Below are 16189 nucleotides of genomic sequence, written 5' to 3'. Positions count from 1 at the left end.
TAGGAAGGAACAATAAGTTGCACACATACAAAATGGGAAATGACTGCCTAGAAAGGAGTACTGCAGAAAGGGATCTGGGGATCCTAGTGGATCACAAGCTAAATATGAGTCAACAATGTAACACTGTTGCAAAAAATGCAAACATCGTAGCAGGAGTATTTTAAGTAAGACACGAGAAGTAATTCTTCCACTCTACTCCGTGCTGATTAGGCTTGAGCTGGAATACTGTGTCCAGTTCTGGGCGACACATTTCAGGAACGATATGGACAAATTGGAGAAAGTTCAGAATCAGGAATGGTCTAGTTATTACTTAGTCCAGCCTTGAGTGCAGAGGATTGGATTAGAATACCTACTGATGTCCATTCCAGTCCTACACTTTTATGATTCTATGAACTTGAATGATTCTTGACACTGTCAGTAACCATCTCCATATTCAGGAGAAGAGTCATAAATGAAGCTCTTCATCTCCAGAGAAAATGTGAAGTGATTAGGCAAAGACTGGAAAGTCATTGTCAGATGATTTCTTCTGGGTTGCAGTGGAAGTCTCCAATCCCACTCCTTCCCAGTGTTATGGAAGATAGAGAGACAGAACAATGATTCATATGGCCGTATTATGGCCAAGACAACACTGGAATACAGAGCTCCTAAAGTTCTCCGAAGAATCTCCTTTCCCACTTCCACTGTCTCCAGATCGACCTCCTGCCTCAGAGGAGCCGCCAATTTCTTCATATCAACCCAGAGACATCTCGCCTTTTAGCCTGGATAATAACCTACAGTGATGGTCACTGATCAGGCTTGCTCTGGACAAGGATGAAGTCCGCTATGAAGTGCTATTTCCAAAAATGGAAGAGGTCCTCTATGTGGTCGAGTCAGGACCGGCGCCAGGGTTTCTGGCGCCCTAGGCACCAGGCCATTTCGCTGCCCCGTGCGCAGGTCTCGCGGCTCCAGTGGAGCTGCCACGGGCATGCCTGCGGCAGGGCCTCTGGAGCCGCAGGACCAGCGGACCATCCGCAGAAATGCCTGCGGCAGGTCCACCAGAGCCGTGGGACCAGCGGACCGTCCGCAGGTACAACTGTGGCAGCTCCACCGGAGCCGCCTGCCGCCCCCCCGGCAAAATGCCACCCCCCCCCCATAATGCTGGCGCCCTAGGCGACTACCTAAGTCGCCTAAATGAAAGCGCCAGCCCTGGGTCCAGTAGCAAGAATTTTACCCTGACACAAACAGGAATTCATTCTATATTGGACTGTTTAATGTTAAGTCACAAGGACTGTCACTAACAGTGTTAATATACACCTGGATGCTATCTCAGCCCATTGCCATCCTGTGCAGAACAAAATGGTATTTTCCCATCAAACAATAGCGAGATTCCTAAAAAGACTTACTAATGCTTTTCCTGGAATAAGAAAACCACCTCCTTTCTGGGATCTAGATTTGGTGCAAACCAAGTTGAAGCGGACTCCGTTTGGATCTCTCAGGAACACTTTCCTAAAACACCATTCTTGTTGGCTATAATCACACCGGCAAGAAGAGTCAGTGAGCTCCAAGCTCTAATGGCCATTCCTTCCTACACTGTAGTGCACAAAAATTAAGTGGTGCATAGACCTCATTCTAGCTTAATGCACCTTTGCCAGTATATTTCGCTCCTTTAGTTGTTTCCCAGTCATTGTTCTCACCCATGGGAAATACATCTCCACACTTTTGATGCCAAGAATACGAAGCCCATTTAAAAGATTAATAGGCTATTTGTAGCATATAGGGAAAGCTGCTAAAGAGAACCAGTCAACACCGAGATATCTAAGTGGGTTAAGGCTTGTGTAGAACTCTGTTACAACATAGCTAAGTTACTGGGGCCTACAGGGTTAAGGACCCATTTGAATAGAGCCATTGCAGCTTCTGTGGCATGTCTTAGGCAATTTCTAATACTGGAAATCAGCAGAGCAACAACTTAAAATTAGTGCATACTTTCTCCAGTTGCTGTTCTTTAGACTTAGCATCATGCTCCAATGTTCTATTTGTCAGGGTAGTGCTACCACACGTGTTGTTATAAACTCTTCATCCACCTTCCACCCGGGCAGTACTGATCACTAGTTTTAGTCAAGTGGAATACAAAAAGTCCTTTGAAGAAGAGAGAGGTTACTCACTAGTAACTTATTTAAGAATTGCCTTCATGTATTCATGCTTTCTGTCCGCCTTTGCCTTGGAGTTTTTTGTTTGATCAGCACTCTGCAGTTCAGGAGAAGAAACTGATGCGTTTGTGGGTAGTGGTGGGATGTATATGTCAGGAGACTGAGTCATAGGCAGTCAGGTCTAATGGTTGGAGCAAGAGTCAGGCCCAGCGGTTGGAGTCTGAATGTCAGATCCAAGGGCCAAGACAGGGCCAGTACCAGGAAGCAGAGCTAAAGGTCATAAGTAGAGACAGAGTCTAAATGTCAAGGCCAAGAGTTGCAACAGAGTCACAGTCAGGAATCAGAGCCAAAGCTCAGAACTGGATTACCCAAAGTTAGGGAAGGCAGGACCAGGGCTGGTTCTGAGGCAGGAACAAGGCTGGGGCAGGATGGAAAAAAGACTGGGTGCAGGACAGGAGCTGTCGGGGAGCAGAGCAGGAGCAGGGCTTGGTGAGAAAGAAGCACAGAGAGGCAGAGAGTCTGTGGGCATGTGCATTGAGCAGCCAGTGAGGCGCTGCTGTTGAGCTTAAGAACTAGCTTGCTAGGTTCCTCAGCCAGTCAGGCAGGGCGGTCTGTCAGGCAGTGTAGCTGGCTCGTTAGGATGTCAGGAGTACTGAGCAGGCGCAGCCACAGGGCCTTACTCCTGACAGTATGTGTACTCCCTCATAGTCTTGAAAGTCAATGTCACAAGAGGGTGTCTGCACACCCCTCCTCCATGGGCTTGACTTTGAAGAGGGTTCTGTGGCTTATCACCAAGGGGCAGCATATCCTACAGTTGTGAGTTCACATATATGACTGACTTTTGAAGAACAGTTGATGGTAAGTAACTTCTCTTTGCCTAGGGTAAACTCTGCTCACTGTGGGTATGGAATTGCTTAGAGGTGCTGTTACCTCATAGGTTGAGAAATATTTCTTTAGAATAGATTTGTGAAGCTATAAGCATGGTGTTTGTACGTACATTTATGTACATACCTCCCCCAAAGCATTCTTCACTAGAGTAGTTCTAACTGCAATGCTTGAAAAGTAATCCTATACCTCTCCCTTTGTTGTGGTTATAAGATTGTTATAAAGATCCCATTAAATTGTTGACTGAGCTTATTCACTCAAGGAATAGACAATTTTTCTAACCTGTAAATGGTGTTTCTCAGATGAAATGAGCTCAATCCACAATGACCCATCTTTTGTGTTTTTTTGTTTGATTGAGTCTCATTCTTTGCTTCTATTTTTTTAACTCTGTAATTTTTCGTTCTTAGATAGTGTTTGTGAGTTTCTAGTTAGTGTTTTTTTTTCTAGTTCTGGAACCATTCGTTGATTGCCAGCACTATAAAAAGTTTCTTTTTGATTGCACCTTGTCAGAGTGGAGCACCTTCGTTGGCTAACTTTTACTTCCAATCAGATGCTCATCTTCTTTGTAGTTTGTAAGTATTCTAGTTAAGTAATATGGCAGATACAGCTGGGGTACTTCAGAGAAGCTTAAGGACACCTGGACTGGCACCCAAAAAATTGTCATTTCCTTGGTTGCCTGTGGTTGTCCTTATGTGAGATAAACAAAAACTCATTAAATTGTGGATTGAGTTTATTCCATTGGAAAAATACCACTTACAGGTAAGAGAAATTCTCTTCTCTCACAAGGCATCAGATCAAGTTTTCTTTAATCAGTAACGCTATTCTAAAGAAACCTAAGACATCATTTTTGAGAGCCATGCTTCAGTTTTTGAGATGTGCAATATAATACCAATAGTATTACATTCAGTGGGCCTTCTAATCCATTTTGTTAGCTTTCTGTAGAAATAAAGTCCATGGAAGAAAATAGAGTTTTGACTGAAGAAGAAGCCGTTGTAAATCCAAGTGGAAGAAATTCGTACATTCTACTTCCCTCCTTCCCTCTGTAAAAGAGAAAAAAATGTAGGAAAACATACCCTGGTAGTGTGAAAAGTTATTTTTCTCCTTTTTACACTTGACTGTCCTGTCACTCTAGCTAGGTATTTATATTTTTAGAAAGATTTTAATAGATTGTAAACTCCTTGGAACAGGGATCATGTCTTTATCTGTGCCTATATTATAGGCACCTAACAAATTAGTTGTATATGAACTTCAGCAAATTATCTGACTAACTTGTTTCTTTGGATTTATAAATCCAAATATAATAAAATATATCTGACCTATTCCTTTGCAAAGAAGATTACTTTAGTAGCGATATTTAATCCAGGGAAAAGTCATGGGGGAAGAATGTATTTCCAATTATTTGTTAACTGGTCATTTCTCTACTCTTGTGAACTGCTCAGGTAGTTTTCCAATCAAATATTGCAGCCCTGTCACTATAGCCTTGTTTTGTGGGAAACTAGGCTTTACCTCTCTCACCAAATCAGAAGAAAGTTCCTGATGAAAATGGTAGTTGCTGCCCTTCCTAAGGAGGAAGAAGTTCCTAAGGAAACTAAGAAGAGCAGAAAATGGACAGTTCAAGAAACCCGCATGATGTCCTGCTTAGCAGGTCCGAAGAGTATCAACTTCACCAGTCTAGGACCAACAGGCTGCTGCTACTCTTCACATAGATAGATGGATCCTATCATGGAATGAATTTTCATAGGATGATATGGAATCATAGAAGATTAGGGTTGGAAGAGATCTCAGGAGGTCATCTAGTCCAACTCCCTGCTCAAAGCAGTGCCAACACCAACTAAATCATCCTAGCCAAGGCTTTGTCAAGCCGGGCCTTCTAGTGAAAGTGTTTCCGAATATCCAACCTAGACATCCCCCACTGCATCATCCTTCCCTGATGTGTCGGAGTCTATCACTGGGTTCCAGTGCAAAGGAACTGAAGAAGGGTTGGGGTCGGGCCTTTTATATCCTTAGTTGGCTCACGAAGACCTTGGTCATGGGTGGGGCTGCTGACTCCAGCACCAATGCACAAGGTGTGCACACATCTACGGTATAATGGACATATGCAACACATCTCAAAGAAAAGCAGTTACAAGAAGGTATGTAACTGTTTTTTTCCACTTGCCCTCCAAAGGCTGTCATCTATTGGGGGAGATGGTGGATAAACCCTACAAGATGAGTGGAGCAAAATGCCTCATTTGCAGAGCTTAGAAAGACGTATTCGTTATCTTGGGAGAAGTGCAGCAACTTTCACTGAAATTCAAATTCAGACCTATCTTTCTGAGATTTTCTCTAGCCAGCTCTCAGGAGAGTTAGTCTAAGGATAAGCCTTCCAAGGATTTTAAAAGAAAAACCTAAGATGTCAGTTTCTTTCCCCTGGGTAGGGAGGGAATGCTTGTGTGTATACCTGGTCAACTGTGGAAACTAGTTTGAAGAGTGTGTTACATTCCATTCTGATAGCAGTGAGTTTTTGTGATCATTCTGATGTGTTCCAGGAGTTCCTCATTCCTGGGCCAGCTACAAAGAAAGCTTTGTTTTTAGGGCTCACTAATCTCATTCATGACAACTCCATAGTTCCGGTGGAAAGCAGGTGTGAAGAGTGAGGCTGTCTCTAGATCAGTGTGGTCAGCCCAAATCTTTCAGGATAGAATGAAGTTTTAGTGGGTGGTCAAACAGCGGCTGTTTTACAGTTGAAGTGTGGCTTGTGGAGCCCCTCAAACTCTCCTATTCTCTGCCTACCAGACTGGGGTGGAGGGAAGTTCAGGGCTTCTGCCCTGCAGTGGCGTGGTGGGGCTAGGGGCTTCTTCCCAGCAGGGCGGTGGATCTCGGGCTTCAACCCCACTGGGTGCACCTGCTGGGGCTCAGAGTTTCAGCAGGAGTGGGGCTGAAACTCCAAGCCCAGACACGTACCTTCTGCAAGGCTGAAGCCCCGAGCCCAGACAGGGACCTCCCTCAGAGCTGAAGCCCTGAGACCCTCCTCCCCATAGAGCACAAGCTCTTAATCCTAACACCCCACTGCGGGGCTGAAGCCCCAAGCCCCTGCAGATATGCCCTGGCTCTTGAACTACTGAAGATTGTTGTATGCGGCTCAGAGAGTCAGTAAGTTTGGCCACATCTGCCATATATCGTCCTTTTTACAACCACGGCTGTTGGTGTCAAGTCTAGGAGGACAATCTGAAAATAGAAATGTGAATGACAGTCATTGTTCCTGTAGCAGCAAGTTCTTCAAAGCACTTCTCTCTCTCAGTATCACTGCCATCTGAGCTATAGTTTCAACCTTCTGCCTTTCTCTTCTTAACTAAGTCTCAGTGCTTAATCCTCATCCTGTTTGACCTGTCTGCGGACATTTCCTCCTCCTTGATATCCTTTCTTATTCTCTGTGACTGTCCTCTTTTCATTCTCCTACCACAAGCTTTTCTCTTTTTAGTGTGTCATTTAGTGTCTTTCTCCTCCACTTCCTAGAAAAATTGTTCTTGTCCGCCTACTCTTCTCATTCTACATTTTATCCCTGGGTATCCTCTCTTCTCCATTTGCATAAGTTTAACTATCACTTCTAAAATGGCAATTTTTATATACTTCTCCATCCAGACTAGTCTCCTGCAGGTCAGTCTTGCATATCTCACTCTCTCAGATATCTCACCCTGTATGGATCACTGTCATCTGAAATTTGACATAGATAAAACTGAGCTCACAATCTTTCCTCACAAACTCTCTCCCACTGCCATTATGGTTGATAGCATGCCTCTATCTTCCTAGGCTCCGAGGCCTCTAACCTGCAGGTCATTTTCAATTCTACCTTATTTCTCCTATACCCAGGCTGTGACTCAATCGTGTCACTTTTTATAACAATGTTGCAAAAATATCCACCAATTTATTTCTTTCCATTCTAAGACAGAAAATATCATATTGCCTCTATATAAATCCATGGTACGCCCACACCTTGAATACTGCATGCAGATGTGGTCACCCCATCTCAAAAAAAGATCTATTGGAATTGGAAAAGGTTCAGAAAAGGGCAACAAAAATTATTAGGGGTATGGAACAGCTGCTGTATGAGGAGAGATTAATACGACTAGGACTTTTCAGTTTGGAAAAGAGATGACTAAGGGGAGATATGACAGAAGTCTATAAAATCATGACTGGTATGGAGAAAGTATATAAGGGCATAATACAAGAACGGGGGATCACCAAATGAAACGAATAGGCAACAAATTTAAAACAAACAAAAGGAAGCATTTCTTCACACAATGCACAGTCAGCCTGTGGAACTCCTTGCCAGATGATGTTGTGAAGGCCAAGCCTATAATAGGATTCAAAAAAGAGCTAGATAAGTTCCTGGAGGATAGGTCCATCAATGGCTATTAGCCAGGATGGCAGGGATGGTGTCCCTAGTATCTGTTTGCCAGAAGCTGGGAATGAGCGACGGGATGAATCACTCAATGATTCCCTGTCCTGTTCATTCCCTTTGGGGCACCTGGCATTGGCCACTGTTGGAAGATAGGATACTGGGCTAGATGGACCTTTGGTCTGACCTACTATGGCTGTTCTTATGTTCTTTTTCTGATGACTGAATTGCTTGTCCGTGCTCTAATAATAGCCGATATTGACTATTGTAACCTTCTCCTCTCCAATCTTGTAGATACTTACCTTGCTCCCTGCTGTCCATTCAAAATGCTGTCACTTAAATCATTTCCCCTCACTTTTTGGTTTTGATTTCATTTTCACTCCAGAAGATCTTTTCACTGGTTTCCTTGTTGCCCAGCATATCATCTTGAAATTCCCTATCCTTGGATTCAAGACCCTATGCTTCTGGCCCAAGTCTGCCTCAGTGACCATGTTTTCGTTATGTATTACCCCATTCTCTCCACGCCAATATTGTTGATAGCTTTGAAGTTTCCTTTGTACCCTTCTTCCACTTCCATCACCATGCTGTCCCTTTCCAGATTTATTCCATTTTCAAGTTACCTCCTTGACCTCACATATACCTCATTCCATCTCTCCTAAAAACTCACTTCTGTCATCTCTTATATGAAGAATGAAAGGGAGGAAAAGGTAAACTAAAGAAACGAATAAAGCCAGAAAGGAAAAACTTAAGTCAACCACTAAGAGGAATATGTGCCTTTCAGAATAATTATATGCTCTTTTTTATTTGTTTATTCGTCATTTCCCCATCTCCTTCTCTCCACCTTTTTTGGTCTGTTTATGACCCTCACTATTTGTCATGTCTAATTTAGATTGTAAACTCTTTGGTACAGGGACAGTGTCTTTGTTGTCAAGACCCCTAGCATATTTTCGGGTGCTCAGAAATAAACTCAGCACTCAACTTTATATTTGGGTACTGGCTGTATTTTAACACTGTGCAACATATATCATTTTGGGATTGACTCATATAATGGAGATGGAAAAGACTGCCATCCAGTCCATCTCCCTGCTACTGCAGGATTGTTCCTTTCAGTACATTAATTTTTTTAGCCAATTTAGTTTTGAAGTCCCAAGCAGTGGGACTTGCACCACATTCTTTGGTAGGCTCCCATTTTTTAAGGTTTGAAAATCCTTTGTATACTGTCAAGTATCAGAGGAGTAGCCGTGTTAGTCTGGATCTGTAAAAGCAGCAAAGAGTCCTGTGGCACCTTATAGACTAACAGAAAAATTGGAGCATGAGCTTACATTTCAGTACTTCTGTTAGTCTGTAAGATGCCGCAGGACTTTTTGTATACTGTGTATACTTTAGGTTGTCGAACTTACATTCAGATTTCAAGATCAGACAGTATCTGAATAGGGACATATTTAATAGAAATACATTATTTTAACTTGTTTAATGTAAATCATTTTTATTAGTACGAAATTGTTAGCAAATTTTATTGATGTTTGGGAACTTCATCCTTATTGGGCACTCAGATTTATTGTGTGTGATTTTTCAGATAATAGTAAAATAACACTTTTTAAGATTCTCTTATTGCTTTTCCCCCCTGAAGTCTTCCATCCTGTGGAATGTTCATATTGTCGGTGTGAGAGCATGATGGGTTTCCGGTACCGATGCCAGCAGTGCCACAACTACCAGCTCTGTCAAAACTGTTTTTGGCGTGGCCATGCAAATGGCCCTCATAGCAACCAACATCAGATGAAGGAGCATTCCTCTTGGGTAATTCAGCTTTGTTTGTAATAATGCACTGATCATCTCTATGCAAACTTCTTTTGAAAGCTAAAGATGTTTTTGTAATAGGCTTAGAATCACAGGATCTGATAATCTAAGATACATGGACTGTAAAGTTTAGAAAAATAGTCCAACAGACATCCCAAGTCATAGCTAGTAATTCAAGGTCTGGAAAACAGGATGTCACAGGTGGGATGATTCTGTAGCAACCCTGATAACACCAAGCCTGATGCTGCAGCCATCCCCTGTCTTAGTCCACAAGTTGTGACCTGCTTGAAGCAGGGTGGCCAATGCCATAAGATTGGCATCAGTCGCTAAACAGTTAACTAAGATTACAAAACTCAGAATTCGGCTGTCTGCGCCTTTAAACAAACAAGAAAAGTGCCAAGACAAGCACTTCAGGGCAGGGTCCTGACTTGGCCCTTGGGTTCTGTGCTAGCACTGAGGAGCTTCTCTTCTGTCCCAGTCTCACCCAGTGCTGCCCCTGAGAAGTAGCAGGCAAGCATTCTTAACTGCACTGCTGGCTCCTGATTATTCAGTGTCCCCTCCTGGCCCTTCTAAGCTCTGGAGGACTAAGTCTTGTTGGTAGCCTGATCTGAGTAGGTTTTCCTTGAGCACACAATGTAGACAGCTCCAGCAGGGGACAAAGAAGGCATGGTAGACCCCATCACACAGGCCTTGTGGTGTGAGATTTACAAAGCTAAATCTGTTTAGTTTATTCAAGAGAAGATTGAAAATGTCTTGATCATAACCTGCACGTACCTATACATGGAGAAGAGATTTCTGATAGTAGATGGCTCTTTAATTTAGAATAAAAAGGCATAGTGATATCCAGTATTTGAAAGCAGAAGCTAAACAAATTCATATTGGAAATAGAATGAATATTTTTAGCAGTGAGGGTAAATATCTATTTGGTCAGTTTACTTAGAGAGCTGGTGGAATCTCCATTCACTTTCTCTTTAAATCAAGACCAGATGCCATTCTAAAAGGTACGTTGTGGCTCAGACAGTGGGCTTGACTGAAATTACTTGGTGAGGTTCTATGGTCCATGTTTGCAGGAGGTCAGATGAGATCATCAGAATGCGCCATTCTGGCCATAAAAATCTATGAATGTATAATCCCTTTTTGATGGTGAACGCAATCATTTAGATTATCTTACATGGGCTAAGTGGAAGAAATAGTTTCAAGTTGTGATTAAATGAACAGGGTGGACATTAATCATACTGGTTGAAAGAGGGAGTTCCAGGTATAGAATCACAGAAGATTAAGCCTCTAAGGATGGAGATTCCACCACCTCTCTAGATAACCCCGTTCCAGTGCTTCACCACCCTCCTAATGAAATAGTTTTTCCTAATTGTGACAGCTTCGGTCACAAAGACCCCCTTGAGGGTGTCACCTGATGTAATGGAATTATCTCTAAGCCCGTTTTCCACTGCCCGCTTGGAAATTCAGAACCCTGCCTTGTTGAGCCAGACACGCTAGCCTGCCGCAACACAGACCCAGGTCTGGTCCACGCCCCCAAAGCTGCAGATTTTAACCAAAAACTACTCAGCAAGTCACCTATCTCCAGCACCCAGACACCCAGCTCCCAATGGGATCCAAACCCCAAATAAATACATTTTACTCTGTATAAACCTTATACAGGGTAAACTCATAAATTTTCCTTCCTCTATAAAACTGAGAGGGAGATATGCACAGCTGTTTGATTCCCCCAGGTATTAATAACTTACTCTGGGTAAATTAATAAACAAAAGTGATTTTATTAAGTATAAAAAGTAGTGTTTAAGTGGTTTCAAGTAATAACAGACAGAACAAAGTAAGTTACCAAGCAAAATAAAACAAAGCACGCGAGTCTAATACATTTAAGAAATGGAATACAGATAAATCTCACCCTCAGAGATGTTCCAGTAAGCTTCTTTCACAGACTAGACTCCTTCTTAGTGTGAGACCAATCCTTTCCCCTCATACAGTTCTTGTTAGTTCCAGCCCCCTTTGCCCTGTCCCACCCCATTTATAGCTTTGGCACCAGGCGGGAATCTTTTGTCTGTCTGGATACCCACCCCTCCTTCAGAATAGAAAAGCATCAGGTTTAAGATGGATTCCTGTACTAGGTGACATGATCACATGTCACTGTAAGACCTCATTCTCCATTCTTTCAGGGCTGGCCTGCACTTACCCAGGAAGGTTTGTGAGTAAACAGAGCCATTCGCAACCAGTTTTCCTAGTTAATAGGAGGCATCAAGATTCCAAGCCACCATTAATGGTCCACACTTTGCATAGTTACAATAGGACTTCACAGTAATGCTTAATATTCCACGAACCTCCGAGTGAAAAAGTTTTTCCTAATATCCAACCTAAACCTCCCCACTGCATCTTGAAACCGTTGCTCCTTGTTCTGTCATCTGTCACCACTGAGAACAGCCGAGCTCCATCCTCTTTGGAATTTCCATTCAGGTAGTTGAAGGCTGCTATCAAATCCCCCTCAATCTTCTCTTCTGCAGACTAAACAAGCCCAGTTCCCTCAGCCTCTCCTCATAAGTCATGTGCCCCAGCCCCTTAATAATTTTCATTGCCCTCCGGTGAACTGTCTCCAATTTGTCCACATTCTTTCTGTAGTGGGGAGCCCAAAACTGGATGCAGTACTCCAGGTATGGCCTCACTAGTGCCAAATAGAGGGGAATATTCACTTCCCTTGATCTGCTGGCAGTGCTCCTGCTAATGCAGCCCAATATACCATTGGCCTTCTTGGCAACAAGGGCATGCTGTTGACTCTCATTCAGCTTCTTGTCCACTGTAATCCCCAGGTCTTTTTCTGCAGAATTGCTGCTTAGCCAATCGGTCCCCAGCCTGTAGCCGTCATGATTCTTCCTTCCTGAGTGCAGAACTTGCATTGTCCTCTGAACCTCATCGATTTCTTTTGGCCCAACCTCCAATTGTCTAGGTCCTCTTGACCCTATCCCTACCTCCATCATATCTACCTCTCCCCACACTTAGTGTCATCTGCGAAACTGGTGAGGGTGCAATCCATCCCATCACCAGATCATTAATGAAGATGTTGACAAAACTGACCCTTTGGGCACTCCACTGATACTGGCTGCCAGCTAGTTATTGAGTCATTGATCCCTACCTGTTGAGCCTGACAATCTAGCCAGCTTTCTATCCACTTATAGTTCATTCATCCAATCCATAGTTTTTTTAACTTGCGGTCAAAGAATACTGGGGAGACCGTTATCAAAGCTTTGCTACAGTCAGGATATTATATCATGTCCACCGCTTTCCCATCTCCACGGAGCCAGTATTTCCATAGAATGCATCAGGTTGGTCAGGCATGACTGCCTTGGTGATCCATGTTGATTGTTCTCGAATCTCTCTCCTGCAAGTGCTTTAAAAATGGTTCCTTGAGGACCTGCTCTATATTTTGCAGGAAACGAGGTAAGGCTGACTGTCTTAGTTCATAGAATCGTAGAATCAAAGGTGGAAGGACTCATGAGGTCATCTAGTCAACCCCCTGCTAAAGGCAGGACCACTTTCCAATAAATCCAGCAGGGTGCGGTCTCCGGACTTAATAAGCTCTAAGATGAGATCTACACTCCAGGTAACCCATCCAATACTTCACCACTCTCTAATCAGAAAGTTTTTTCTAATATCCAACCTCACTTCCGCAACTGCAACTTCAAACCAGCTCCCTTGTTTGTCCTCCGTCACCAACTGAGAGCCCTAGCTCCCTCCTCCTTGAGCACCCCTTCAAGATTGAAGTTGCTATCAAATCCCCTTAGTCTTCTCTTCTGCAGGCTAAATAAGCCAGTTCCTTCAGTCTCTCTTCATAAGTCATGTGCTCCATCTCTAATCATTTTTGTTGCCCCGCTGGACTCTCTCCAAGTTCCACGTCCTTTTGTAGTGGCGCCCAAAACTGGACAACAATATTCCAGATGCGGCCTCACCAGTGCCGAATAGAGGGAATAACACATCCCCGATCTGCTGGCAATCTCCTACTAATACAGCCAGTATGCTATTAGCCTTTTTGGCTACAGAGCACACTGTACCCATGTTAACTTTCCATCTACCATAACCCGAGATCCTTTCTTCAGCACTGCTACTTAGCCAAACAGTCCCCAGCCTGTAGCAGTGCATGGGGTTTTCTGTCCTAAGTGCAGGACTTGCACTGTCCTGTTGACTTCATGAGGTTTCTTGTGGCCACTTCTCCAATGGTCTAAGTCTCTCGAATCCTATCCTGCCTCCAGCGTGCCACCACTCCCCAACTTGGTGTCACTGCAAATTTACTTAATGTGGCAATCTATCCCATCTCAGATCATTAATGAAGACATTGAATAGAAGGCCCTAAGACAGACCCTGGGGCACACCATCTGTTACTGGTTGCCAACAGAGAGTGTGCCATTGACCTACCCGCTGAGCCCGTTGATTCAACCAAGTTTCTATCCACTTCACAGTCCATCCTCCAACCCATACTTCCTTATTTGCTGATGAGAGCTGTGGGAAACGTGTCAAAAGCCTTACTAAGTCAAGGTATACAACATCAACACTTTGCCCCCATCCAAGTCCAATCATCCATCGTAGAAAGCAATCAGGTTGGTCAGTTCCCTGGGTCTCTTCGAGCTTACTCATATCCATTCCAGTTAGGTTGCGCGTGCTGCGTGCATGTTCGTTGGAAGATTTTAACCCTAGCAACACTGGTGGGTTGGCTGGGCGCCCGGAGTGGCACCGCTATGGCGCCGGATATATACCCCTGCCCACCCAGCCACCCTTCAGTTTCTTCTTACTGCCTGTGTCGGTCGTTGGAACAGTGGAGCGCGGCTTAGCTGACCTCCACTTCCCTAGCTACTCGTAGTTCTTGTGTATATAGTTATACAGTTATAATCCTTGTATTTATATATTTATATACTTATACGTTTTTTCTTTACTAGCATAGTTAGCGGGGTTCAGGGAGTAGTCCCTTCCCCGCAACCGGTGCCGGAGCCCACGCCCGGCTCACCAGTTTTTAAACCGTGATTGGCCTGCCACAAGCCGATGCCGACAGAAGATCCGCACGACTCCTGTTTGAGGTGTCTCGGGGAATTGCACTTCACAGCTAAGTGCCTCATTTGCAAGGCTTTTAAGCCGAGAACAAAATGGAGCGGGACTTTCGCTTACCCTCCACCTTCGGCACCGAGCGCTGGTCACTCGGCGGGCAGAAGCACCTCCCCGGCACCGGACCCTGCTGGCACTGTTAAGGCCTCTCGACACTGGCTGTCACTGGCACAGAAGTCGACTCGGCACCACTCCCTCTCTCCGAGGTCGAGAAAGCCGACAACTCCTCCTGCCAGTGCCTGACAGCTCCCCGGCACATGCCGTGGTTGAGCTCCCTGCTCCTGCTGCTTCCGTGCCAACTGCACCGCAGCAAGAGAGCTCGTCTAAGTCGGATCACTCGGCACCGACACCTGCAGAGGCACCGATGACGTCGGCACCGTCGGTCCCAGTCCCACGAGGGCCATCGACTCCAGTGCCTGACAGCTCCCCGGCACGCGCTGTGGTTGAGCTTCCTGCTCCTGCTGCTTCTTTGTCAACGGCACTGCAGCCAGAGAGCTCGTCTAAGTCGGATCGCCTGGCACGATCACCTGCTGAGGCACCGACGACGTTGGCACCATCGATCCCGGTTCCACAAGGGGCATCGAATCCAGTGCCTGACTGCTCCCCGGCGCACGCCGTGGTTGAGCTCCCTGCTCCTGCTGCTTCCGTGCCAACGGCATCGCAGCCAGAGAGCCTATCTAAATCGGATCGCCCGGCACCGACACCTGCCGAGGCACTGACGACGTCGGCACCATCGATCCCGGTCCCACGAGGGCCGTCGAGTCCAGTGCCTGACAGCTCCCTGGTACGCGCTGTGGTTGAGCTTACTGTTCCCTCCACGCCGGAGTCATTCCCAATGTCGAGGGATCTCATTGCCATGACAGAGTAGATGCTGCCTGAACTCCCGGCACCACTGATGCGGGTAATACAGTCTCTTGGCAAGCCTCCCTTGATACGACCATCCTCTGTCGGCACAGCAGAGCGGCACCGTTCATGATCATGGTCCCGCAGACGCTCCAGGTCCTGTCGGCACTCCTGCTCCCAACGCCACTTGCAGTCCCGATGCTGTTCTCCTTGGTACCGGTTGCACTCGCCACACTGGTCGGTGTCCCGTTCACCGACCCGCTAATCTAGGCAACGTTCTGGCTTCTGGCACTGCTACAGGCACCGTGATTCCCGTGGCCGCTCCCGACCTCGAGATCTTGGTCGACCTCCCAGCACCTCTCTGGTCACAGGTCCGGATCTTGTTCCAGGTACCGGTACGCCTTCCGGTACTGGTCCCCGGTCCCGAGTTGGGCAAGGTCCGGTAGAGTCAGAGACTCTGCTCATGATTTTTCAGCACCTCCATGGCCATCCAGACATGCATCAGTGTCTTCCCACGCGGACAGCTCTTATGCTCAGGACCGCAATTCTGATGTGCTCACCAACAACCTGGAGCCCATCAGGACCTCCTAAAGAGAGTAGCGCTCAATGTGGACCTCCAGGTGCAGGAGGTCCCGGAGGTAGGGGACCCGGTAGTAGACATTCTATCGGCGGTTGCCCCACTAGAGGGGCCCTACCTGTTTATTCAGACCATCCAGCGGACCCTTAGAATGATATCGTGCAGGAAGGAGACAACTCCTAGGTGACAGATGTGTGGAAAACTGAAGTACTCAATGCTTTTTTGCCTAAGTCTTCACTGCAAGGGCAGCTCCCACACTGCTGTCCTGGGCAACACAGTATGGGGAGAGGCAAACAGCCCTCAGTGATGAAAGAACAGGTTAAGACTATTTAGAAAAGTTAGACATGCACAAACCCGTGGTCCAGATCTAAGATGCCGAATGGGTGCATGAGTAGGAATTGCGCTGATGTGGAATTCGAGCTTCCATGGCATTGATTTTGAAAGACTCGTGGCGACTTTTCAGAGTGCTGTTATTTCGGAACAAGC

General features: G+C 45.5%; 1 protein-coding gene across 13 annotated transcripts in view; it reads left to right on the top strand.

Moving 5' to 3' along the window:
• DTNB (dystrobrevin beta) overlaps positions 1-16189 on the top strand; it is a 409923-nt gene that overhangs the window by 120076 nt on the left and 273658 nt on the right. For all 13 annotated transcript variants that reach the window (XM_032762373.2, XM_032762370.2, XM_075063546.1 and 10 more), the window contains one exon: positions 9020-9186. In XM_032762373.2, coding sequence (XP_032618264.1) covers positions 9020-9186 — 167 coding nt within the window. The remainder of the gene's footprint in view (positions 1-9019; positions 9187-16189) is intronic.

This window comes from Chelonoidis abingdonii, chromosome 3, assembly GCF_003597395.2.
Source record: "Chelonoidis abingdonii isolate Lonesome George chromosome 3, CheloAbing_2.0, whole genome shotgun sequence".
NCBI classification, from domain to species: domain Eukaryota; kingdom Metazoa; phylum Chordata; order Testudines; family Testudinidae; genus Chelonoidis; species Chelonoidis abingdonii.
This window is presented reverse-complemented; position numbering and strand designations above follow the sequence as displayed.